Below are 24,178 nucleotides of genomic sequence, written 5' to 3' on the forward strand. Positions count from 1 at the left end.
ACCCATACAGGTATAAGGGCATCAACCAAACCAAACCAGACCAAATAGTGAATGCTACAATCCAAACCAATCCAAACTGTACGTATTTTCAAGCCAAACCAATCCAAATTATTCACCCGCATCCAGTCTGAAACTGAAGTTTCAAACCAAGGGTGTGTCCGATTACTACAGGAAGAGAAGAGAGGCATTGGAAGGGCGATTAGCTGCTACTGGATGTGCATGTTACTCACCACAATGTAAGTGCATCATACATAGAACATCCTATAATGCTAGATATAAACACTGTAGTTGACTATAGCTGAACTCCATCCATCACGGGTTAAGGAGATCCTGTTTGCACTGTCCGACCTCGTCGTCCAACTCGCCGGCGCCATTGAGCGGGAAGAAGTAGTGGTACACCTCATAGAGCGCCATGCAACTGTTGTATATCATGTGGTCTGACAGTAGTTGGGCAGCTCGGCCACCGTGTGCGCCACGCATAGCCCGCAGTCTGCCGCCGTGATGTCCCTGGCGCAATACCCAAGCCTGTAGATGGTCGTCTTGGTTCCGCCGCCGCCGCGTCTGAGATGCACCGTGTCCGTTGCCAGCTCATTGTTCGCGCCGTTGCCGGCGTTGCCGGACATGAACTTCCATTACGCTCGGTCGAAAGTGACCAGGTCCATACCGGTGGTGTTCTGGGTGTTGAGGAGAAGGCTTAGCTTGTGGCCCGTGCCCGCACCGCTGCGGCCACGCAGAGCGCTCAGTCCTGTCGGGGGACATTGCCGCAGCACTGCACAAGGCTCCAGATTGCCGAGGAGGAGGAGCAGACGATGGCCGTGCCGTAGTAGGCCGAGGCTCGCGAGACGATGGTCGATGTTGGTCTGCGTCTCTGTGCTGGCGTAGTACACGCCGATCAGGTACATGCCAGAGCACAGACATGTCATTGAGAGAGCAGGAGCATGGTCTACACCGGCAGTGGAGAAGACGAGGAGGACGTTGCCAATGCATGCTTTCTTTGATCTGGAAGGGAATCTGGTCGCTGATTTAGTTCTCAATCCACGGGTTGGAACGGTTTGAGACCGTTTGGTCTCTGACCAGACCAAACCAGACCAAGCCGATAATACGAAAAACCCAAACCAAACCAGTCTACATTAGGAGGTCAGCCCATTTAATCCAAACCAAAGGAAACCAATAGGAAAACCGATCTGAAACTATAGTTTGAGTCCAAACCATTCCCAGGTTTAGATGCATTCAACAACGCAAACGATAAAATTGTTAATATCATGTGCAATGGCAACGCTATCACAAATGATTTAACGGGGAAAATTGTGTGTGATGTACCTGTGAACGGAAATGTTTTCCTTGGAGCGACTGTGTGGGATGTACATACGAACGGAAACGTTTAGCGGGGACTGACTGTGTGGGATGTACTTGTGACCGGAAACAATTTTGCTTGTATAATTGTATTTTTAGCTGTATTGTACGTATTTCCGTATTTGAGCGCTCGCCGGTCGCACACGACCTCATTTTGCCGAGCGTGTGTGTGCCAGGAGAGCATATCCCCGACGGTTTCTGGGTCATGTGGGAAGGACCCCCCTATCGCCGTCACTCACTTGGCGACGGTTCCGAACACCGTCACGGAAAGGGGTTAAGAACCATTTGTGTAGCACCGACGCGTACCAGTGTTTGTTCTTTGTGTGCAGGAGCTGTTTACGTGGTGTTGCATGGTTCTCCTACTGGTTCGATAACCTTGGTCTCATCACTGAGGGAAATACCTACCGTTGCTGTGCTGCATCATCCCTTCCTCTTTGGGGGAAATGCCGACGTAGTTCAAGCCAACATCAGGTTAAAACTCAAGTAGAATAAGTACTTAAGGCCCAGGATGATTTTCTCAATGAGTTGAATAGTAAGAATAATGGTAATGCTGTTAGAGTTATGACTAGAGGTGGTAGAATGACTCAGGAACCCTTGTATCCTGAAGGCCACCCTAAGAGAATTGAGCAAGATTCTCAGAGAATTAATACTGATGCACCTAGTCCTCCTAGCAATAAAAAGAAAAAGAAAACGGATAGGACTTTGGATGCTTCTAGTGAACCTATTATAGATACACCTGAGAATCCAAATGATATATCTATTTCTGATGCTGAGACACAATCTAGTGATGAACATGAACCTAGTGCTAATGTTAATGATGATGTTCATGTTGATGTTCAACCTAGTAATGATAATGATGTGGAGATTGAACCTGCTGTTGATCTTGATAACCTACAATCAAAGAATCAATGCTATGATAAGAGAGACTTTGTTGCTAGGAAACATGGTAAAGAAAGAGAAGCATGGGTTCAGAAACCCATGTCCTTTCCTCCTAAGCCATCCAAGAAAAAGGATGATGAGGATTTTGAGCGCTTTGTTGAAATGCTTAGACCTGTCTTTTTGCGTATGCGTTTGACCGATATTCTAAAGATGTCTCCTTATGCTAAGTATATGAAAGATATTGTTACAAATGAAAGAAAGATACCAAAAGCTGAAACTTCAACCATGGTTGCTAATTACACTTTCAAGGGTGGAGTACCAAAGAAACAAGGAGATCCAGGAATACCAACTATACCATGCTCCATTAAAAGAAACTATGTTAAAACTGCTTTATGTGATCTTGCAGCCGGTGTTAGTTTTATGCCTTTTCTCTTTATATCGTAGACTTGAATTGAATAAGTTGACACCTACTGAAATCTCTTTGCAAATGGCTGATAAATCAACTGCTATACCCATCGGTAATTGTGAGGATGTGCCTGTTGTAGTTGCAAATGTTACTATTTTAACGGACTTTGTTATTCTTGATATTCCCAAGGACGACAATATGTCGATCATCCTTGGTAGACCCTTATTGAATACTGCAGGGGCTGTTATTGATTGCAACAAGGGCAATGTCACTTTTCATGTTAATGGGAATGAGCATACGGTAAACAACCTCAAGTTCATAGTATCAATTATATTGGAAAAATTTCAACTATTACTATTGGAGGTTTTGAATTCCCTCTCCCTACTGTCAAAAAGAAATATGATATTCTCATTGTTGGGGACATGCATATCCCCATTGAGGTAACCTAGTGTTATTAAAAAATTCTCCGGTTTCATGTTATACGAAAGACGTTTGTTAATAAGACTTGATCAACCTTGTTAATGGATTCCTTTTTGTGAACATGAGATGGATGAATTTAGAAAGCACAACCTTCTGTACATACTTTCTACTTTCTGTTATTTAGTTGGAATAAAGCAAAAATAGTATTATCTGTTTGTTTTCTGAATTTTCCGTGAAATAAAAAATGTCCCGAAAATAAAAGTTCTCCAAATGCCGTGAAAATTTAGTATGATTTTTAATAGAATATTTTAGAATTTTTGGCACTGAGAACACACCAGGGGGCTGCACCAGTGGACCACAAGGGTGAAGGGCGCGCCCCCCTGCCTTGTGGGTCCCACGTGGGTCCCCCTCACTTATTCCAGCACCTATCCACTTCGTCTTCCTCCAGGAAAAATCATCCCGTTGCTCAAACCCGTGTTCTAGCTCATCTTGCTGCCATTTTCGATCTCCTTGTGCAAAGCTCCATTTGCAAAACTGTTTTGGGGGATTGTTCTTCAGTATGTGACTCCTCCAATGGTCCAATTAGTTTTTGTTCTAGTGCTTTATTTATTACAAATTTTTGCTGCTAAGGTGACCCTGTTCTTGAGCTTGCATGTCAAATTTATATGGTCCAAAGTAGTTTTGATGCATGATATAGCCTCTAGACACTTGTGGGAGTAGTTGCTATCAATTTTTTTCAGTTTCACTTTTATTTTGAGTCACTAAAAATTTCAGAAATTTTTCAGAGGAAGAAAAATGGTTAGGAGGATATATCAAGGTGGTTCCTCAAGGAAGCAAGCCCCAAGGCTCGCGATACGTGAGCCGGACATTGAACCACCAAGAGAAGCTCCAGTACGGCCTTGTGAATGGTCGTTGGATGAATTCATGGTTCAGGCAGGGTTCAAGGAGGAATTTGGCGTACATACAAAACGCTGACCTAGAGGACTTCGTGTCAGATAAGTGTCGGCGGTACTATCACCTCACTGATTCATTTGTGCGCAGATTTAAATTTACATCCCAGCGCAATACTCATACTGTTTTATTTCATCTATATGATAAATCGTATACCATGGACCTTGAAGATTTTAGTGATGCATGCAAAATTCCACAAGGGGGCATTATTAGTGAGCCTCGCAAAACTGAGTATAATGATTTCCTTGCTAGCATCACTGTGGGAGAAACTAGAAATATCACACAAGCAACCATAGGGAGCATTCACTTTCCTACCATACATTATTTTGCTCTCTTTATAGGTAGATGCATTAATGGTAAACATGATGATAGCCACCTATGTGCATCGGATCTTACTATCCTCAAGTGTGCAGTAACGGGTGATAAACGATATAACATGGGGGCTATTTTTGCGAGGAGGTTACATCTTAATGCTAAAGATGGAGATTTCTTTGGTGGGATTTATGCCACCCGTTTAGCTAATTATCTCGGGGTACCCATAAGGGGGAATGACATTGAACTACCACTTGCTTTCCTTGATTATAATGTTTTGGTACGCTACCAATTTCTTGTAAGGAACGAACAGTCCCTCTTGTACCGACTAATCTTTGATAGGCAGTGTGCTGTCCATATTACGCTTACCGCTTCTGCCTTCCTTAACTTTCAGGTAAAAGGGAGATATTTTATAACTAGAGAGGAGGCAAACGAGTATGAGAGAGAGGTGGAGGCCACTCGCCTCCATGTTGCAGCCCTTCAGGCAGTTGCTGCCGCATCCCAGTACAACCCCGACTACAACTTTGGATATCCGCCAGGCCAGCCGTGGCCCTAAACCAACTTAGGCCAAAAGCTTAATCTTGGGGGAGTACTTATTTCTCACCGACATTACATTCATGTTCACACACTCATTCCAGTTGTCGGTGTTCATAATTTTTCATTGTATTATCCATGTTAGTTTATTTCTTTTTCTTGCTTTCTTATTATGTGTTTGAAAATCTTTGAGAAAATCCAAAAAAAATTAGTTGTAGTTTCTTTTTAGTTTTGCTTCCTTGTTTAGTAGTAGTATTAAAGGAAAACCCGAAAATATTTCTCGTTCTTCTTTTGCTTGTTGGGAGCTTTCCCGTGTAAATAGTTTTTCTCGTTCTTGTTTTACTTTCTTCAAAAAACAAAACTTCAAAAAAAATCGGTGTGTTTATTTGAAATTCTTTTTTCCTTTCTTTGGGCTGAGAGGAGAAGACCACGATGAAAATGATGAGTGGCTCACATATGCATTATTGTTGATCTAACAAAGAGCCCATATTACCTTGTCTTCTCCTTTGAATAAATGTTTGCAGATTCCAGCTTAGTCCAGTGCACGTGCACTATTATTATTATCCACACCGTTCGGTCATGCAAGTGAAAGGCAATAATGACGATATTTGATGAAATGATTGAGATGAGGAAAAGCTGGTATGAACTCGACCTATTTTGTTTTTGTAAATATGATTAGTTCATCATTCTTGATTCAGCCCATTATGAATGAAACATGTTTGCAATGACAATTAGAGATTATAGTTACTCATGCCATGCTTAATTAGCTAGGAGTTTATAATGGTTTACCTTGCGTGCCAACATGCTTTTGAAATGGTTGTGATGTAGTATGATAGGATGGTATCCTCCTTTGAATGATTCCAGTGGCTTGACTTGGCACATGTTCACACATGTAGTTGAAACAAAATCAACATAGCCTCCACGATATTTATGTTCATGGTGATTTATATCCTACTCATGCTTGCACTCAATGTTGGTTAATCTCAATGCATGTTTATGACTATTGTCGCTCTCTAGTTGGTCGCTCATCAATCTCTTGCAAGCCTTCACCTGTACTAAGTGGGAATACTGCTTGTGCATCCACTTCCATAAACCCAAAGTTGTTCCATATGAGTCCACCATACCTACCTATATGCGGTATTTACCTACCGTTCCAAGTAAATTTGCATGTGCCAAACTCTAAACCTTCAAATAATAATCTGTTTTGTATGCCCGAATCGCTCATGTAGTGACTGGGGGATGTCAGTATCTTCCATGCTAGGTGGGTTATCCTCACGATGAGTTCCATGCTCAAATCAAATCAAAGTATAAATATCAAACAAAACTCCCCCAGGACTGTTGTTGGTATGGACGGTACCCGTTGTTTCGGACCAGCCGTGGAGTGTGCTTGTTGGTGGAGGGGGAGTAAAAACTTTACCATTCTGTTTGTGAACCGCCTATAATGTAGCTAACATGGAAGATAATGAGATCTCTTGGTTGTTATGTTGACAATGAAAGCATACCGCTCAAAATTATATTCAACTCTATTTTAAAGCTCGAGCTCTGGCACCTCGACAAATCCCTGCTTCCCTCTGCAAAGGGACTATCTATTTACTTTTATTGCTGAGTCATCATCCTCTTATAAAAAGCATCAGTTAGAGAGCACCACTATCATTTGCATGCGTTGTTATTAATTGATATTGAGTATGACTGGATCTCTTTTACCATGAATTACAATGTCTAGTCAGTCCTTGATCTTCAGGGGTGCTCTGCATTTACGTTTTGCGGTCTCAGAAAGGGCTAGCGAGATACCATTCTGTTATATCATATCATGGCTGTTTTGAAAAAGTGTTGTCGTCCGAGATTTATTATTATTGCTCGTTAGTTCATTATGTCATTGATATGAGTAAACGTGAGACCTAAATGTTATTGTGAATATGGTTAGTTCATGATCTTTGCTGAAAACCTGAATGCTGGCTATACATATTTGCAACAACAAGATCAAACAGAATTTGTAAAAGTTTTTCTTTATCACTTTTAGTTTATCAACTGAATTGCTTGAGGACAACCAATGGGTTAAGCTCGGGGGAGTTGATACGTCTCCATCGAATGTACTTTTCCAAACTCTTTTGCCCTTGTTTTGGACTCTAATTTGCATGATTTGAATAGAACTAACCCAGACTGACGTTGTTTTCAGCAGAGTTGCCTTGGTGTTATTTTTGTGCAGAAATAAAAGTTGTCGGGTTGACCTGAAAATTTACGGAGAATATTTTTGGAATAAAATATTGGCAAAAGAATCTACCAGAGGGGACCCACCGGCTGCCCACAAGGGAGGAGGGCGTCCCCCCCCCCCTAGGGCGCGCCCCCTGCCTTGTGGGTCCCCTGGACCTCAACCAACCTCAACTCCAACTCAATATATTCACTTTCGGGGAGAAAAAAATCAGAGAGAAGGATTCATCGCGTTTTACAATACGGAGCCGCCACCGCCTCCTGTTCTTCATCGGGAGGGCAGATCTGGAGTCCGTTCGGGGCTCCGGAGAGGGAAAATCGACGCCGTCGTCATCATCAACCATCCTCCGTCACCAATTTCATGATGCTCACCGCCGTGCGTGAGTAATTCCATCGTAGGCTTGCTAGACGGTGATGGGTTAGATGAGATTTATCATGGAATCGAGTTAGTTTTGTTACGGTTTGATCCCTAGTATCCACTATGTTCTGAGATTGATGTTGCTATGACTGTTTTCAAGGATTGGATCTCAACACATCTCAGTTAATTCTACATGTCAGACATGAATTTCCCCAAAACTAGTGTTGGATAGGCTTGTAGCCTTGTTCTTTGTAGTTTTTTAGCTTTTTTGTTTATTTTGTAATTTGGTTTATTTTAATGAAAAATACCGTAGAACGATTGTTCGATGGTTAGTGCTTAAAAAAAGCTTGGAGAGCAGGCCTTGATTTGAAGGTGGGAGTTTATTTTCTTACATAGATTTTTTCTAAATCTTTTATTTTGAGCAATCGGCAAGAGCTCTATTATGTTACATCGGAAGAGCTGACAATCTAGGAGGCCATCAAAGAGTTTTGTTTGACATATGCATATTTGCCCAAAATAAAGATCCAACACATGAAGGTTGTCTCATCGCTCATGCGCTTTACCTTTCAATTACAAAAGAGTATTTGACATGAAAAAAGTCTTGATATATTGCAAAAGCTACTCCACTAAATTCTATTTTTGGTTTCAGGTTTATCATTTCCACAGTTCGTTATATTTTGAAACGGAGGTAGTATTATTTATGTTGTAAACTAGAACGGATTGTTCCATCTATATTCTTAGACAACATGGAGGTGTGTACTCTTCCATGACCCTGCCCTCTTACCCCTGTGGCTCACGTAGAAATGGGATAATATATGCTAGACCCGGTTCTCATGTTTCTTTTGCCAGGAATCATATGCTCTTCCTTTCCTCGACATAGTTTTGTTTTTTATATTGTTTAGCATTTTATATATGAAGTGTGAACTCCTTTTCTTATTGTTTTTCTAATTTTATGTGAAGCGTGAACTTTGTTCCCCTTTTCATTTCTTATTTTTCTCTGATAGGAAAGTGTGAGCTCTATCAGCCACTGATCTTTTATTTCTTTGTTGGATTTCATACGTACCATCCTGTTGCGGTCTGTCATTATTTTATTCTGAATATTGATTGCTCAATATGGTCTAGGTAATGTATATTGTAACATCTATGGTGATGGATAACACGGCAAGGACAAGAAAGATATATGCAAAACCCTGTCATTGTCTAACTGACACGAAATGTTAGTACTGTTGTTCTACAAGATTTTCTACACTTCTGCATGTACACATCTCTTTTCCTAGTTAATATATATTATTTATTGTCGTAGGTTACCGTGAATGACGAGATAACTGCATCTCACCAAGGAAAAGGACGACCAAACCAACTCATCATTCTAAGACAATTTCTATGTTGTCTTTCGCAGCTTGCAAGCTTTCTTTTGATTTGTAACATTAATGAGGTCATGTAGGTTACATATGTACATAGAACCGTTTGACTATATATAAAGATCAAGTGAACTAAATTTCCTACTATATGTTCATTTTAGCCATATTGTCTCACTTTCAGTGGTTACTTCTACATGTCCAATGACATTGTTGTATTAATGCTGTCTGTATAAGCCATGCAATGTCCACTTGTGCACATCATAAAATCTCGACAGAAGCAGCAAACTTTTGCCTAAACAAAACATGTTCATTTTGGCATTGGGAGTGTTTTCTTTTGGTTTCCATTTCTCTTCCTTCTCAAGAATTTGCGGGATTAAAATAGTAATTTATTCTTTGGTGTCATTGTTAGTAAAATATGTGAGGTTGGCATGTCTTCCACTGATAATTGGAGTGTGTATGTTTTTTTAGTTTTCTTATATAGGTTTTCTTTTTTACTATAAAGCAAATACTAACTCTTAGTATGTGCCATAGTCGAAAGCTTTTCCACTTGTATGACAGGTTTTCTAACGGACCAGGTATAATGTATTTTTAGTTGTACATTATTTCCTTCTTCATATTTTAGAGCGTCATTTGTACAAACAATGTTCCCAACATTAGCATTTAAAATAAAAATATGGATATGAAAGGAAGGCATTGCTAAGAAATTAAATTTGTATTCAAGTCAGCACGTGCTTCATCGCCGCAATGGGTCACCTAATCTAAATAAAATCTCCACTGGGATGGTCTCACCTCCAGACATCTCTAGTTTTTCTCTTGAAGAGGAAAGGGTGATGCAGAAAAGTAGAGATAATTAAGTATTTCCCTCAGTTTGAGAACCAATGTATCAATCCAGTAGGAGGAACACACAAGTCTCCAATGGTTGCACCTACGCAAACAAACAAATACTTGCACCCAACGCGATAAAAGGGGTTGTCAATCCTTTCACGGTTAATTGCAAAGATGAGATCTGATAGAGATAGGTATAAAAGATAAATAGAAGTGCAAAATAAAGTAAAGGTAAATAAATTGCAACAAGGTATTTTTGGGTTTTTGGTTTTATAGATCTGAAAATAATATGATAAGAATAGACCCGGGGTCGTACTTTCACTAGAGGCTTCTCTCTTGAAAGAACGCATACGGTGGGTAAACAAATTACTGTTGAGCAATTGATAGAAAAGTGCAAAGTTATGACGATATCTAAGGCCATGATCATGAATATAGGCATCACGTCCGTGACAAGTAGACCGACTCGTGCCTGGATCTACTACTATTACTCCACACATCGATCGCTATCCACCATGCATCTAGTGTATTAAGTTAACAAGGACGGAGTAACACCTTAAGCAAGATGACATGATGTAGAGGGATAGATCCAATCAATATGAATAAACCCAACTTTTTATCCTTAATGGCAATAATACAAATACGTGCCTCGCTACCCCTTCTGTCACTGGGTGAGGACACCGCAATATTGAACCCATTACAAAGCACCTCTCCTATTGCCAAACCAAATCAATAGATCGGAGAGAAATACAACGCTATCTTAATCATGCATAAAAGAGTTCAGAGAAGACTCAAATAATATTCATAGATAATCTGATCATAAATCCACAATTCATCGGATCTCAACAAACGCACTGCAAAAGAAGATTACATCGAATAGAACTCCAAGAACATCGAGGAGAACATTGTATTGAAGATCAAAGAGAGAGAAGAAGCCATCTAGCTACTAGCTATGGACCCATAGGTCTGTGGTAAACTACTCACACATCATCGGAAGGGCAGCAAGGTTGGTGTAGAGGCCCTCTGTGATCAAATCCCCCTCCGGCAGAGTGCCGGAAAAGGCCCCAAGATGGGATCTCACAAGAACAGAAGCTTGCGGCGGCGGAAAAGTATTTTCGGTGTGACCTCTTATATACGGGGAATAATTGGGTATTTATAGAGCTGAGATTAGGGTTAGAGGAGCCAGGGGGCCCACAAGCTCATAGGGCGCCCCCACCCCTAGGGCGCGCCTGGTGAGCTTGTGGCTCACCCGTGGGCCTTCTGGCGTCCTCCCGAAGCTTCCTAGATGTCTTCTGGTCCAAGAAAAATCGTCAAAAACTTTCGTTCCGTTTCGTATTGATTTTCTGTAAAATACAAAAACAAGGAACAAGCAGCAAATGGCACTGGGCACTAGGTTAATAGGTTAGTCCCAAAAAGTGATATAAAATAGCATAATAATGCATATAAAACATCCAAGATGGATAATATAATAACATGGAACAATCAAAAATTATAGATACGTTGGAGACATATCAATCTCCCATGCACATATTGGCTTGTGGTATCTTGAAAAGTGTGAGCATACAAAAAAAATGCACTGAACTTGGTTGTTAGTGTCCAATAAGTCTCTCTCTATCTATCTATCTATCTCTATCTCTCTCTCTCTCTGCTTGTGCATCCCTTCCGTGACTCTACCAAGCAGCCGTCGATGGTCGTCCCTCCTAGCGGCCCTATGGCACAACTCCTCTAGGAGAAACGGTGAGTTCCCCTAATTTTCCCTTTCTTCTCCCTGAGATCCTACTTCCCCAATTTCAAATTGATTTATTGACAATTCTCTTCCGCTCTTTGATTTTAGGAACCCTAGATCTAGATCGGTTGAGGGGATTATTGAATCAATTATGAGCCGCCTCCATTCCTTGCCGGTGCTACCACTTGATGACGAGGACCTCCTTCAGGAGATCTTCCTCCGCCTCCCTCCGCAACAATCCTCCCTGCCGCACACCTCCCTAGTATGCCCATGTTGGGGCAACATCCTCTTCGACCCCAAGTTCCTATGCCGCTTCCGCAAGCACCACGAGAAACCACCTATGCTTGGCTTCTTTGCAAGGTGTTTACTCACCGACGTGACCATCTTCACTCCCACCCTTGACTCGCCTAACTACATGCATGTTACCCGCTTCCCCATGCCACACAGCCACAATAGCTACAAGCAGTTGCGCTTCCAGGGTTGCCACCATGGCGAATGGCGACATGACATAGTGGAGGGCCGCCGGTACCCACTACAGGAATAGCCGTCAAATTCGAGTATCGAATATACTTGTCTAAGGCCAAAAACATACTCAGGTACCTATAAGATGAAACAATTCCTCACCAAGTCGCATAAACTCTTAACCACGGTACACAAAATTAATCAAACATTTGATATCAAAATGTTGTCATAGCGGCTAGCTAGAATTGACAAGCACACTTATCATGTTTAGTTTTTTGTCTATGGTGATAAAACATCGAAAATTTCATAGTCACTTTTAGTCATAACTCTCTATGAACAAATAGGCTTTACGGATGATTTTCTTTCTTATGTTTTGATTTTACACGTAGGTTCTACTTATTGCTCTCCAACTATTTTGTTAATGTCATTCCTTATTAAAGCATTCAACCTTCAATAATAATGATTTTTCATTTTTTTTGTACACAACAACTTGATAATTTTCTGTTCTCACTATCTTCTTTTCTGTTTTTAAATAATAGTAATGATTTTTGTTTGTTTTATTACTCAAAATACAGGCATGACTCTGGCCATTAACTCACACTTTACATTCATAACAAAAACAATAAACCTTTCCATGTGGTAAGCATTTCCCATATCCCAACATAACATCGAAGTCCTTATTCTTCTTTTCGTTTCGATAAAATTTTCAAAGATTTTTTTGTTGGCTAAGTACACCTTTATGCAACTTCACAGGAAAATGTACAAAAATATAGAATAATCTCAGCGTTCAAGTTTTTCAAATCTCCACAGAACAAGTTGAAGGAAGTTTCCCTCCCAATTGTCGTCAATTGATTTGAAACTACTTTAAGTTGGATGACGAAGTATTAGCCTTGTAAAAAAGTATCATCAGTCTGATGTGCAATGTGTCATAGTGTAAATTTTGAATAATTTTAAAATTGTCTTTCTAATGTAGCTACGATCCCCAAAACGCATACCAACTTTTATATCAGAATTTTCATTAGCGAATGAGTATAATCCCCAGAACATATGATCTTCATTGTTTGTTTGTCCAAATTTCCTTTCGTCCATGTTAAGTGCTCAATTCAAGTTATTTTTCAGTCCAGGTTACCTGCATGTTTTGGCATTTTTGTTGCAAAGTACTACGGAACACTCTCATAATCAGATGGTGAAATGTCGACGGAACACTATTGGTTTGTTGCATCCTTAGTTACACTTGTATCCCTTGAGTTTGGTTTGGTCATAGTTCACTGTTGAGCTGCAAATCTACGCTCTGGTCTCGAGTTGCTATTCTAATCCTCGGCATACAACAAAGTTTCATTCTTATATATAACAAAGGAGTTTTCAATAGTTATAAAATAGACTAACCCCAAAATGCATAACAACTTTTGTATGTCAGATTTTTCATTATCTAATTAGTGCAATATCATGAACAATATTCTATTTTCTAACACAATATACAAAAATACTTCACCAAATATTTTGTTCACACACATTCAAGTTTTGTGCACATAATTAGTATTTCATGAAATTCAAAAATTCTTCATGACATTTGAAAATAGTTGATCAAATTCATTTTTTTCACAACTTTCTAATCTTTTTCACTAAATTCACAATGATAGAGAAAATCATTAAATCCTGAAATACCTAAACATAATCCAAATGTTATTCACATTTTAGGAAAATAGTTCATCAAATTCAAATATTATTTTGGAATTTAGTTCACATTTTCATGAAATTCAAGAATTCTCCATGTTGTTCAAAAATAGTTCACACAAATTAAAATAAAATTCATGATATTCAAAAGAAGTTCACGAAATTGAAAATTTGTTCACAACTCTCTAATCTCTACACAATATCCAAATAAAGATCTCCAAATTCAAAGTTTGTTCCCAAAATTTGAATTTAGATCATGATTTTAAAAATAGTTCCCAAATTTAAATTTCATGTGTGAAATTCAAAAATGTTCATCAATTCATTTTTTCATGAAATTCAAATTTTATTAATCTCATTCAAAATAGTTCACCAAGTTCAAATTTCATTAATAAAATAAAATTTTAGTTCATGACATTCAAGATAGTTCATCAAATTCAAATAATGTTCACAATGTACGAAACAAGTTCAGCATATTATAATCTTGTTCACAAAATCCGAGTTAAGTTCACGAAATACAAAATATTTGACCAAATTCAAATCATGTTACAGATATTCAAAATGATTCACCAAATTCAAGTATTGCTCATGATATCAAAAAAACTTCAATCAATTCAAATTTAGTTCATGACATTCAAAATTACTTCACAATATTTAAAAATAGTTCATCAAATTCAAATTTCATTTACTATATTGAAAACAAATTCACTCAATTCAAATCTTGTTCACACACAATCAAAATCTGTGCACAAATTTCATATTTCATGAAGTTAAAATATTTCTTCACGATGTTCAAAAATAGTTCATCAAATTCATGAAAGTTCAAAAACTTCAAAAAAAATATTTATAAGTAATCCAAATATTATTCAGAATATGCAATTTATTTTACCAAATTCAAATTTCATTCACGAAATAAAAAAACATCAAATTCAATATTGTTCAAAAATTTCAAAAATACTTCACCAAATTCAAATCTTGTACACAACAATTTAACAGTGTTCAAACGTAGTTCACCATATCCAAATTCCATGCACAATAATCAAAATAAGATCACCAATTTCAAATCCTGTTCACCATTTTCTTCACGATGTCCAAAAATAGTTCATCAAATTCTTGCAATTTTTTATAAAAACTTCACCAAATAAAAAAACAAATTCATATTTTGTTCACGATAGTTCCCCAAATTCAAATGTTGTTCATGGTATTATTATTTTTATCAAATTCAAACCTTGCACCTTATATTCAGAAAAAAGATCTCAAAACTCAAAATATTGTTCACAAAGTTTAGAAAAGTCGCCAAATTCAAGTCATGATTTGATATTAAAACATTTCACCAAATTGGAAAAGTATGACAATAGTGTTCCCTAGTTGGTGCTTTATAAGAGAAGATGGAGACTCAATAAAATAAAATTTGCATAAAAGTAAATAGATAGGCACTTCGTAGAGAGAAGCAGATATTTGTAGAGGTGCCAAAGCTCGTAGCTTAAATTGAGAGATAAAATTGTTTTGAGAGGCATGCTTTTCTGTCAACGGAAACGATCGAGAATTCCCAATATCTTACATGCTAGGTAAATTAGGCGGTTCCCAAACATAGAATAAAGTTTATTTTCTTTCCACTATTCTTTCACAATCCATGGCTAGCCGTATACACAGGTGCCTTCCGTACCAACACTTTCCAAGGAATTTATTATGAACTACATATATATAAAAAATCATTTCGGGACTGGGCATCCCTATTACCCGCCACACTCTCATGCAATGACAAGTTAATAAACACTCATCTTGATAATAACATACCCAGCATGGAAAAAATTGGCCACCCCCTGCCGCTTCATGAGCGGTACGGGCACACAAAAAGGAAATTCATTTTGAAAATTAGAGTTGGCACATACAAATTTACTTGGAACGGCATGGAAATACCGCATATAGGTAGGTATGGTGGACTCATTTGGCACAACTTGGTTTAGGATTTGGATGCACAAGTAGTATTCCCTCTTATTACAAGGAAAGGCTAGCAAATAGATTGAGAAGCAACCAACCAAAAAACAAAAATGATCATAAATGAGCATTGAACATAACTAACACAGAATAATGCACCACAAGTAGGATGTAACTTCATTGCATAACTATTGACGGAATCATAAACCTTAACACCAATATTCTTACTAAAGCACAGTTACTCACCAACATGACTCACATAATACTATCTCCATATCACAAAACTATTGCAATGAATCAAGTTTTAATATCCAATGATCTTCATGAAAGTTTTTATTATATCCCTCTTGAATATCTATCATTTTGGGACCAATTTCATATCTTAAGCAAATTACCATTGCTAATAACAAGCTCTCAAATAAATTTAAGTGAAGCAAGAGAGCATAAATATTTCTTCAAAATTTTCTTCTCTCAAAATAATATAAGTGAAGCATGACAGGATATTTCTTCAAAATTTTACTAACTCTCAAAATAATCTAAGTGAAGCAAGAGAGTATTTCTCCAAAAAATTGAACCACCACCGTGCTCAAAATATAAATGAAGCACTAGAGCAATTCCCTAGCTCAAAAAATTTAAGTGAAGCACAAAGAGCAATTCTAACAAATCATAGCATCATTATGGCTCTCTCAAATAGGTGTGTCCAGAAAGGACGATTTAAAAAAGTACACCAGATTCAAAATACTATTCATAAAATTCAAATTTAGTTCACGAAATTCAAATTAAGTGCATGAGATCCAAAAATAGTTTGCCAAATTCAAATCTTATTTGTGGAATTAAAATTTAGTTCATGGTATTAAAAGAATATTCACAAAATTCAAATTATGTGAATGATGACAAAAAAAGTTCTCCATATTTAAATTTAGTTCATGATAGTGAAAAAGATTTCACCAAAGTGAAGGAATATTCTACTTGTCTTTGTACTACGATGTGTTGTATCATTTTGCTTAATCATATATGTACCTACATTTTTATCAAAATGTTCCTTTCTCATTCCGCAACCCAATTCTATATTTCTAAAAAGTTTATTAACGTAGTTGCTTCTTTTTTATGGCGGGCAACTAGAGAAAAACTTCCACTGAACTTGAAATAGTTTTCAGCATCCTTTTTTAATACTCCACTGTCAAACAACTAAACACATAGATATTTTCTCCTTTAAAAAATCCAGAAACTATTTTTGTATCTTTTCTTCAGCTACTAGAAACGAAGAAACAAATAAATTAATCAATTCATAGTAATGTAACACTATGTTCAGCAACGTATTTTGTTTTTTTATTGTTCTACTCATTCAAGAAGGAAAATAGTCTTCGCGAAAAGAACAAGAAAAATAATATCAGCATGGTCTGGTCTGTAAATAGAAAAACACCTACCTACCATTGAATGAAATAGAGAAACAGAACGAAATAGCACGACGAAAGACAGCGAAACAGAGAATCACAGGTGGGCTTCCAGGAAGCAGCCCAGAACGATCGCTAGTAGGCGCTTTAGCGACAACTCGGCGCTTAAGGTGCCAAGAGGAGGACTCCGCTCCGCCGCGCCCGACGACGATAGACGTGTAATTTGTAGGCGATTTTTTTTTTTTTGAAATCCTCCTCCACACTTTATTAAACTAGTATAGGAAGTTCATCAGAAACAATACTAAGGATACAATCTGGAGGAGAAATTCCCCATGAAACCGAAACTTCATTACATAAACCAAAACGAGCAATCTCATGAGCCGCCTTATTCGCTTCCCTCCGAACCCACGAGGTTTTGAACTCACCCAAGTTTGTGGCCATCGTCTTGATCTCTTCCACAATGATGCCAACAGCCGACAGGTTCCGGCCCTGCTCATTCAGCATCCTGGCGACGTTGAGGCAGTTGGTCTTCAGGTGGAGCTTGGGTACGTCTCTTTGTAGAGCTAATTCTACCGCCCTCCGGCAAGCCAACAATTCCGTCACTCCTACTGTTGTAATATCCGGTAAAAATATAGCATCCGCACCTCTGAAAGCTCCATCTTCATCTCTGAACACCACACCACTTCCTCCACCCTGTCTCACCCGAGACATAGCTCCATCGACATTAGCCTTGAGCCAGCCTGATGCCGGTGGTTCCCATCTTGCACATTGGGTGGGTGATGTTCGATGCCTCCGTTCGTCCTCGCACTTTCTTCCATTCGTCCATGGGAGCTGCTACTCTCCTCGCCACCATGCTGGCCTCCTCAATTCGCTTTCCATCACGAGTGTCATTTCTTGCCAGCCAAAGCGCATATAGACCCTGGACCATCGCTGACTTGTCATCATCTGAAGCATCGGACAACCACTGTAGCAACCAGGATGCAATCGAACTCTGGGTGCTTATCGATCGAGGTGGGGTCGCCACCCTCGCACCCAATACCGAGCTCAACTCTTTCCAAAAAAGTGTGGAATGATAGCAGCCCCAAAATCTGTGATACAAAGTTTCTTCACGTCCACAGGCAGGGCAAAACACTCCGGCCTTGATTCTTCTGCGGAGAAGTTCTGCCCCCGCCGCCAGGCCATTCTTGATCGGTCTCCACACATGGATCAACACCTTACCCGGCGCATTGGAGGCCCAAAGTGCCAGCCACCTCCTGTGGTTCGCCGCCGTTGAGGATGAGGCAGGCTGCCCTGCTCTCGCTTTCTTCTTTTGCATGCACAGATGATAAGCCGACTTCACTGAAAATTGTCCGTTCTTTGTAAAGTTCCATGCCAAAGTGTCTTCTGTGCCCGGACCACCCACACAAATCTGCATAATATCCTGAACATCATCTTCCATGAACATAGTTTGCAGCTTGTGCCGATCCCACCCTGTGGACTCGGTGTTTAGAAGATCGCTCACCCTCGTTATACCCGGTATGTACACCTGGCCCAGTGGCCTCAGGCAACCTTTGCGAGGGATCCAACTATCATGGTGGATACGTATGGAAGAGTCGTCGCCCACTCTCCATATAAGACCATCCAGGAGCAAGTTCCGACCATGCACAATACTTCTGAAAGTATATGATGCCCCACTCGGACATGTCACATTGAGAATTGTACCATGATCATAGTGCCGTTCCTTAAGGACACGCCCACACAGAGAAGACGGGACCTGCAATAATCTCCACGCTTGCTTGGCGAGTAAAGCTTGGTTGAAAGCTTCCATATCTCGAAACCCCATCCCTCCCTCATGCTTACTCTCACACATTTTCTTCCACGCAATCCAGTGAACCTTCTTCTCACCATTTGCCTCGCCCCACCAAAATTTTGAAGAGATAGATGTCAGGTTCCCGCACAATTTCTTGGTGAGCTGGAAGCAACTCATGGTGAAAGTTGGGGTTGACTGGAGCCCCAATTTGACCAACACCTCACGAGCCTTCTTCGATAGTCCTTGCCCCTTCCAACCCGTGACCTTACCCTTTGCACTCTCCTGGGCATATTTAAACGTACCCTCCTTGGATTTCCCCACAGCTGTGGGCAGCCCCAAATATTTCTCTCCTAGAGCTTCAGAATTAATCCCGATAACAGCCTTAAGTTGTTCTTTGGTGTCCTCAGTGCTCCCTTTCCCGAAGAAGATAGAAGATTTTTGCAAGTTAACTTTCTGTCCCGAGGCTGCCTCATAGTCCCGGAGGATAGTTTTGAGAGCAAGGAGATTACTTTCAGAACCCTCAAGGAACACAATGTTGTCGTCTGCAAAGAGGAGGTGGGTAACCATGGGGCCAGTGCTCCCAAAAGACACCCCCTTTATGTCACCAGAGCTTTGTGCATGTTTCAGCAATGCCGAGAAGCCCTCCACACAGAACAAGAACAAATAAGGCGAGAGGGGATCCCCTTGACGGAGACCCCTAGACGGCAGAAAAGAATCCGAGATCCCCCCATTGAGCTTCACCATGAATCTTGCCGACGTCACACCTCATTATCATCTGAATCCATGCCTCGTGAAAACCAAACTTCTCCAACACCCTCTCAAGAAAAATCCACTCCACTCTGTCATATGCCTTCATCATATCTAGTTTAACCGCGCACAAAGGCTTCTTCCTCTTCCTCATCCTGATGGCGTGGACACACTCATAAGCCACCAACACATTATCCGTGATGAGTCGCCCCGGTACAAAGGCACTCTGTTCTTCTGAGATCAAAACAGGAAGGATTCCCTTGAGTCTATTGGCCAGTACCTTTGTTGCAATTTTGTAGAGCACATTACACAGACTAATTGGTCTAAACTGAGACAACAACTCCGGTGAGGTGACTTTAGGAATCATCACTATAACTGTGTCGTTGAAACCTTCCGGTGTCGCCACTCCAGCCAAAAACTCCTTGACCGACCTGCACACGTCCTCCTTAACTAACGACCAGTGTCGTTGATAGAACAACGCCGGGAAGCCGTCCGGCCCCGGCGCCTTCGTAGGGCCCATCTGAAATAGAGCCGTCTCAATTTCAGAGTCGGTGATCATGGCTGTGAGCTTCCAATTCATCTCCTCCGAGACTAGAGAATCAATGTGTTGCAGCACACTTGCCGCTGCATTGGAGCCCTCGGAGCTGAACAAAGAAGCATAAAAATTCAATGTCATAGACCGCATGTCATCGTTAGAGGTACAGAGCGTACCATCCTCCCTGCGCAGAGCCTTCACCGTGTTTTTTCTCCTACGATGCAAAGCCTGATTTTGGAAATACTTTGTATTTTGATCGCCCCACTGTAACCAGTCAATTCGCGAACGCTGTTTGTAGTAGATTTCCTCCTTTTCGTAAAGATCGTGAAGCTAACTCTCTATATCCTTGACCTCCTGGAAATAACCGGTCACCAGCGCCCTTTCTTTCGCATCTCTTAGCTGTGTTTTTAGCTTGGAAATCTGTTTGCGAAGGGAACCAAACACTTCCCTACTCCACGACTGCATGGCCTTGGTAAGGGTGCCCAGTTTCCCGCTCATTCCCGCATGCACCCCATGTTGTTGCTTTGCTTGCTCCCAGGCCCTCACAATCATCTGCTCATAATCTTCGTGCCTTGTCCATGCTTTTTCAAATCTAAAAAACCGTTGCTTCTTGTGGCCCGCTGCATCCAGTGATGCCGCCGCTCTGATGAACAGTGCCGCATGGTCAGACTCCTCGGTAAGAACATGTTCGACCGCCGCATCCGGAAAGAGGTGCAAGAACTCGTCATTGCATGTGGCCCTGTCGAGCCGAACCTGAATGGTTGCCCCCTCGTCTTGCTTATTATCCCACGTAAAAGGGTAACCAGTGAAACCCAAGTCCACTAGCCCACAGTCGCCAAGGCACTCCCGAAAATCCTCCATCTGGTAGAAGTTCCTAGGATTGCCTCCATTCTGCTATGTTTGAAAAAGAATCTCGTTAAAGTCCCCCGCACAAAGCCAAGGTAAATTGTCTTGTCGTCTCAAATAATGAAGGGCATCCCACGTTTTCCGCCTGTGCTCCGTCCTAGGTTCACCATAGATTCCAGTGAATCTAACGGTTCTTCCCTCCGACATGATTTCCGCATCAATATAGTACTGGCACCACGGTCTGAGTGTAACCGAAATATGGTCCCTCCACAATAGAGCTAATCCACCACTCCTTCCCTCACAATCCACCGCAACGCCGTGACGGAACCCTAGACTCCACTTGACTTTATCCATTGCTCGCGCCTTCTTCTTTGTCTCACACAGAAAAACCACCGCTGGGTTGTACGACCTAATCAGGTCCCTCAACTCTCCAACTGTCGGGTCCAACCCCAATCCCTGACAGTTCCAAAAAAGGAAATTCATTGCTCCCGGCGGCCCCGGCTGCCGGGGTCCGCCAATCTAGCTCCATGATCACCGATCCTCTCAAAGACAGATGACACTTTCTGCCGTTTTTCGCCAACGAGAGCATCACCACCTTCCCTCCGAACTCCTTCTCCTACTGGCACCCACATTTGCCTTGATGGTCTCTTCTTCTCCCTGGGAGCATACCGATAGTGGTCCTCTCGCTGCCGAGAAGATCCCACATCGCTTCTAGGCTTCCTGACATAATACCCCGGCCACCTGTAATGCTCCCTTGGTGCTTTCTCCTCCCTGCGTTGTTGCCCTTCTCTCTGGTCATGACTCTTTCTCGGGGAGATGATACCTTCCCTCACCTTCTGATGTAGCTCGTTTCTGAGGTGTTTCTCCCGTTTTTCCTCCAAATCATGACGTAGATCCCTCTCCTTCGCCCCTTCTGCACCGGTGTGCGTTTTTTGCGGGCTCTGGACTTCTTCTTGCTCCCTCCCCTTCTGCTTTGGCCCACCAGTGTGGGAGTCAGCCGAGGGCATATATTCTTTGTACAGAGATCTGCGGGTTGGGAGGTCACGCACAAATGCATACCCTCTTAGTCCATTGTCACCCCCACTTGACATTGAGCTCTCTCTGCTTATATTCTTGCTGGATGTTCCTTGCCACTGCTTCTTCTCCTGATGACTCGACGATGCTCTACCCGGCGAGGGCACGCAGCCATTCTCCCCACTGCGACAGCGGATCCACCGGTGCGTCACACACGCCATCCACATGCACAAGTCATAAGGCAAGACAATGTGCGGTACATATCGAGCGGTCTCCTACACACCTCGATTGCTAGCATGTGGGGTGGGACGGTCCATTGGTGCACACCTCCGATCGCTAGCTCCCAGCATACGCTGGTACGCATGATTCGTGATTTTTTTTTCTTTTATTTTCCCCACTATGTGGAATTTAAAAATATTTGTGAATGTTAAAATAGTTTATGGATTAAAAATGATACTCCCTCCGTCTGAAAAAGTTGATCCCAAGCTTGTTTCTCAAATGGATGTATCTAGCACTAACTTGATGCTAGATACATCAATTTAAGGGACAAGCTTTTCCGGACGGAGGGAGTAATAAATTTGAGAAAATGTTGAATTGAAAAATTGTTCTAGACTTCACAAGATGTATGTGAATTTAATAAACATTCACAAATTTTTAAAATGTTCAATTTTAAAATTATTTGTAAATTTTAATGTTTGTAATTTTCAAAATTCCACAAATTAAAAAAATTCTAGTTTGAAAAAGTGTTCGTGAATTTAGAAAATAGCATGAATTTCAAAAAAAATGTATTAAAAACAGTTCATGAATTTGTATTAAAAACATCATAAATTTCATAAAAGTTCACAAATTAAACGCAAGCATCACTGTCTCCCCACACAAAAGGGATCCACATGGCAGTGGTCGCACCGCCCAAGGAAACATTCCCACCATCCAAACCGACACGAAACGGTCTTTTTTTATACACCTCGACCTGCAACAATCGATCGGTCATCTCAGCGTTGCTCATACCCGCTGCCCACACACCATACACAGTAGTGCGCAAGCACGCGGTCGTCTAAGAGCATCTTCAATAGGCGCGCAACGCGCGGCGCGCTAAAAAACATTTACACCGCTGGAATCGTGAGTTTTGCGCGCCGCGGAGCGCTGGCTCCAGCGACCGCTGCAAAATATAGCGCGTGCGAGCCGCTCCAGCAGACGCGCTAAACTGCATCACGCGCGAGCAGGCGGCGTCTGCCATATGTTGCATTTTGGAGACAATATGGTGATATTTCAAACATCAAAACAACACATAGCATAGTTTAAAAATCACCCAAACAAGTTCATGACAAGTTCAAAATTATGCCACATCACATCATCATCCAACTAAGTTCAAGATCATGCAACCAAGTTCATGACATAAAAGTTCACACAAACAAATGGCACATCAACAATCATGCCTCATCATCCTCATCTCCGTCATCCTCTTCCTCCGATTTTTCATCCTCCGAAGACGATTCTTCCTCCTCCTCTTCATTGTGTCGCGCCGCATCATCATTGGGATCTCGGTAGCTGTTGGCAAGATCTCCAACGGCATCATGCGAAGGTAGGTGAGGCACACCGAAAGACATGCGTTCACCCATGTCACCCGGAGGTGCTCACATGCCTCCCATGAGTGACGCAAAACTCATGCCTCCCATGGTAGCTCCGAAGCCACCCATGTCTCCCATGGCCCCCATGGTAGCTCCGAAGCCACCCATGTCTCCCATGGCCCCCATGGTAGCTCCGAAGCCACCCATGCCTCCCATGCCGCCCATGGTAGCTCCGACGCCACCGATGCCTCACATGCCGCCCATGCCACCCATGCCACCCATGCCTCCCATGCCGCCCATGCCAACCATGGCTCTCTTTTGGACCAAGACTTCTTCACGGGCAAGATTGACGTACTCCTTTTGCTTCTCATCGAGGGTAGATGTGCCCATGAAGAACAAGTACTTCTCCCATTCCAACAATCTAGTTCGCTCCTTCATGGCCAATTTCTTCTCCTCCAATGACACCTTCCTCTCCTCGGGCGCCACCCTCCTCTCCTCGGCCGCGGCATCTTGGTTCCTTGCCATCTTCCTCACCTCGTCCGCTTCCTTTCTTGCGTTCACAATAACTTCCATAGCATTTTTTAGCTCGTCATCTCCTTTCCCCTTCTTCTTTTCTTTTCCGTCTTTCTTGCATCCATTTGGTCTTTTTGGCTTGGAGTACGCAACCGAGTTTGGTGTAGGGCTTCTCTTGCCGTCGTCACTTGATGTCTCCTCCTCATCATCATCCAAATCAATAGTTCGCTTGCTTTTGTTGCTCACCTCATCATCGACACCATCACGGGCTTCCATTTCTCATCATCCTTCAACGCTTCATAGCAATGAGGCAAGGTAAATGGTCTCCCTTTCTTGACCTTCCCTTTCTTGGTCTTCTTCTCCTCTCCTTG

General features: G+C 41.4%; 1 protein-coding gene and 1 pseudogene across 1 annotated transcript; both read right to left on the reverse strand.

Moving 5' to 3' along the window:
- Window positions 1–312: 312 nt before the first annotated feature.
- Window positions 313–17,506, reverse strand: LOC109757346 (uncharacterized; annotated as a pseudogene).
- A 2,690-nt stretch (window positions 17,507–20,196) lies between these two features.
- LOC109757347 (uncharacterized) lies at window positions 20,197–20,727 on the reverse strand. The gene has a single exon (XM_020316170.1). The coding sequence runs from the start codon at window positions 20,725–20,727 to the stop codon at window positions 20,197–20,199; it is 531 nt and encodes a 176-aa protein (XP_020171759.1).
- Window positions 20,728–24,178: the final 3,451 nt, after the last annotated feature.

This window comes from Aegilops tauschii, chromosome 3 (genome assembly GCF_002575655.3).
Source record: "Aegilops tauschii subsp. strangulata cultivar AL8/78 chromosome 3, Aet v6.0, whole genome shotgun sequence".
NCBI classification, from domain to species: domain Eukaryota; kingdom Viridiplantae; phylum Streptophyta; class Magnoliopsida; order Poales; family Poaceae; genus Aegilops; species Aegilops tauschii.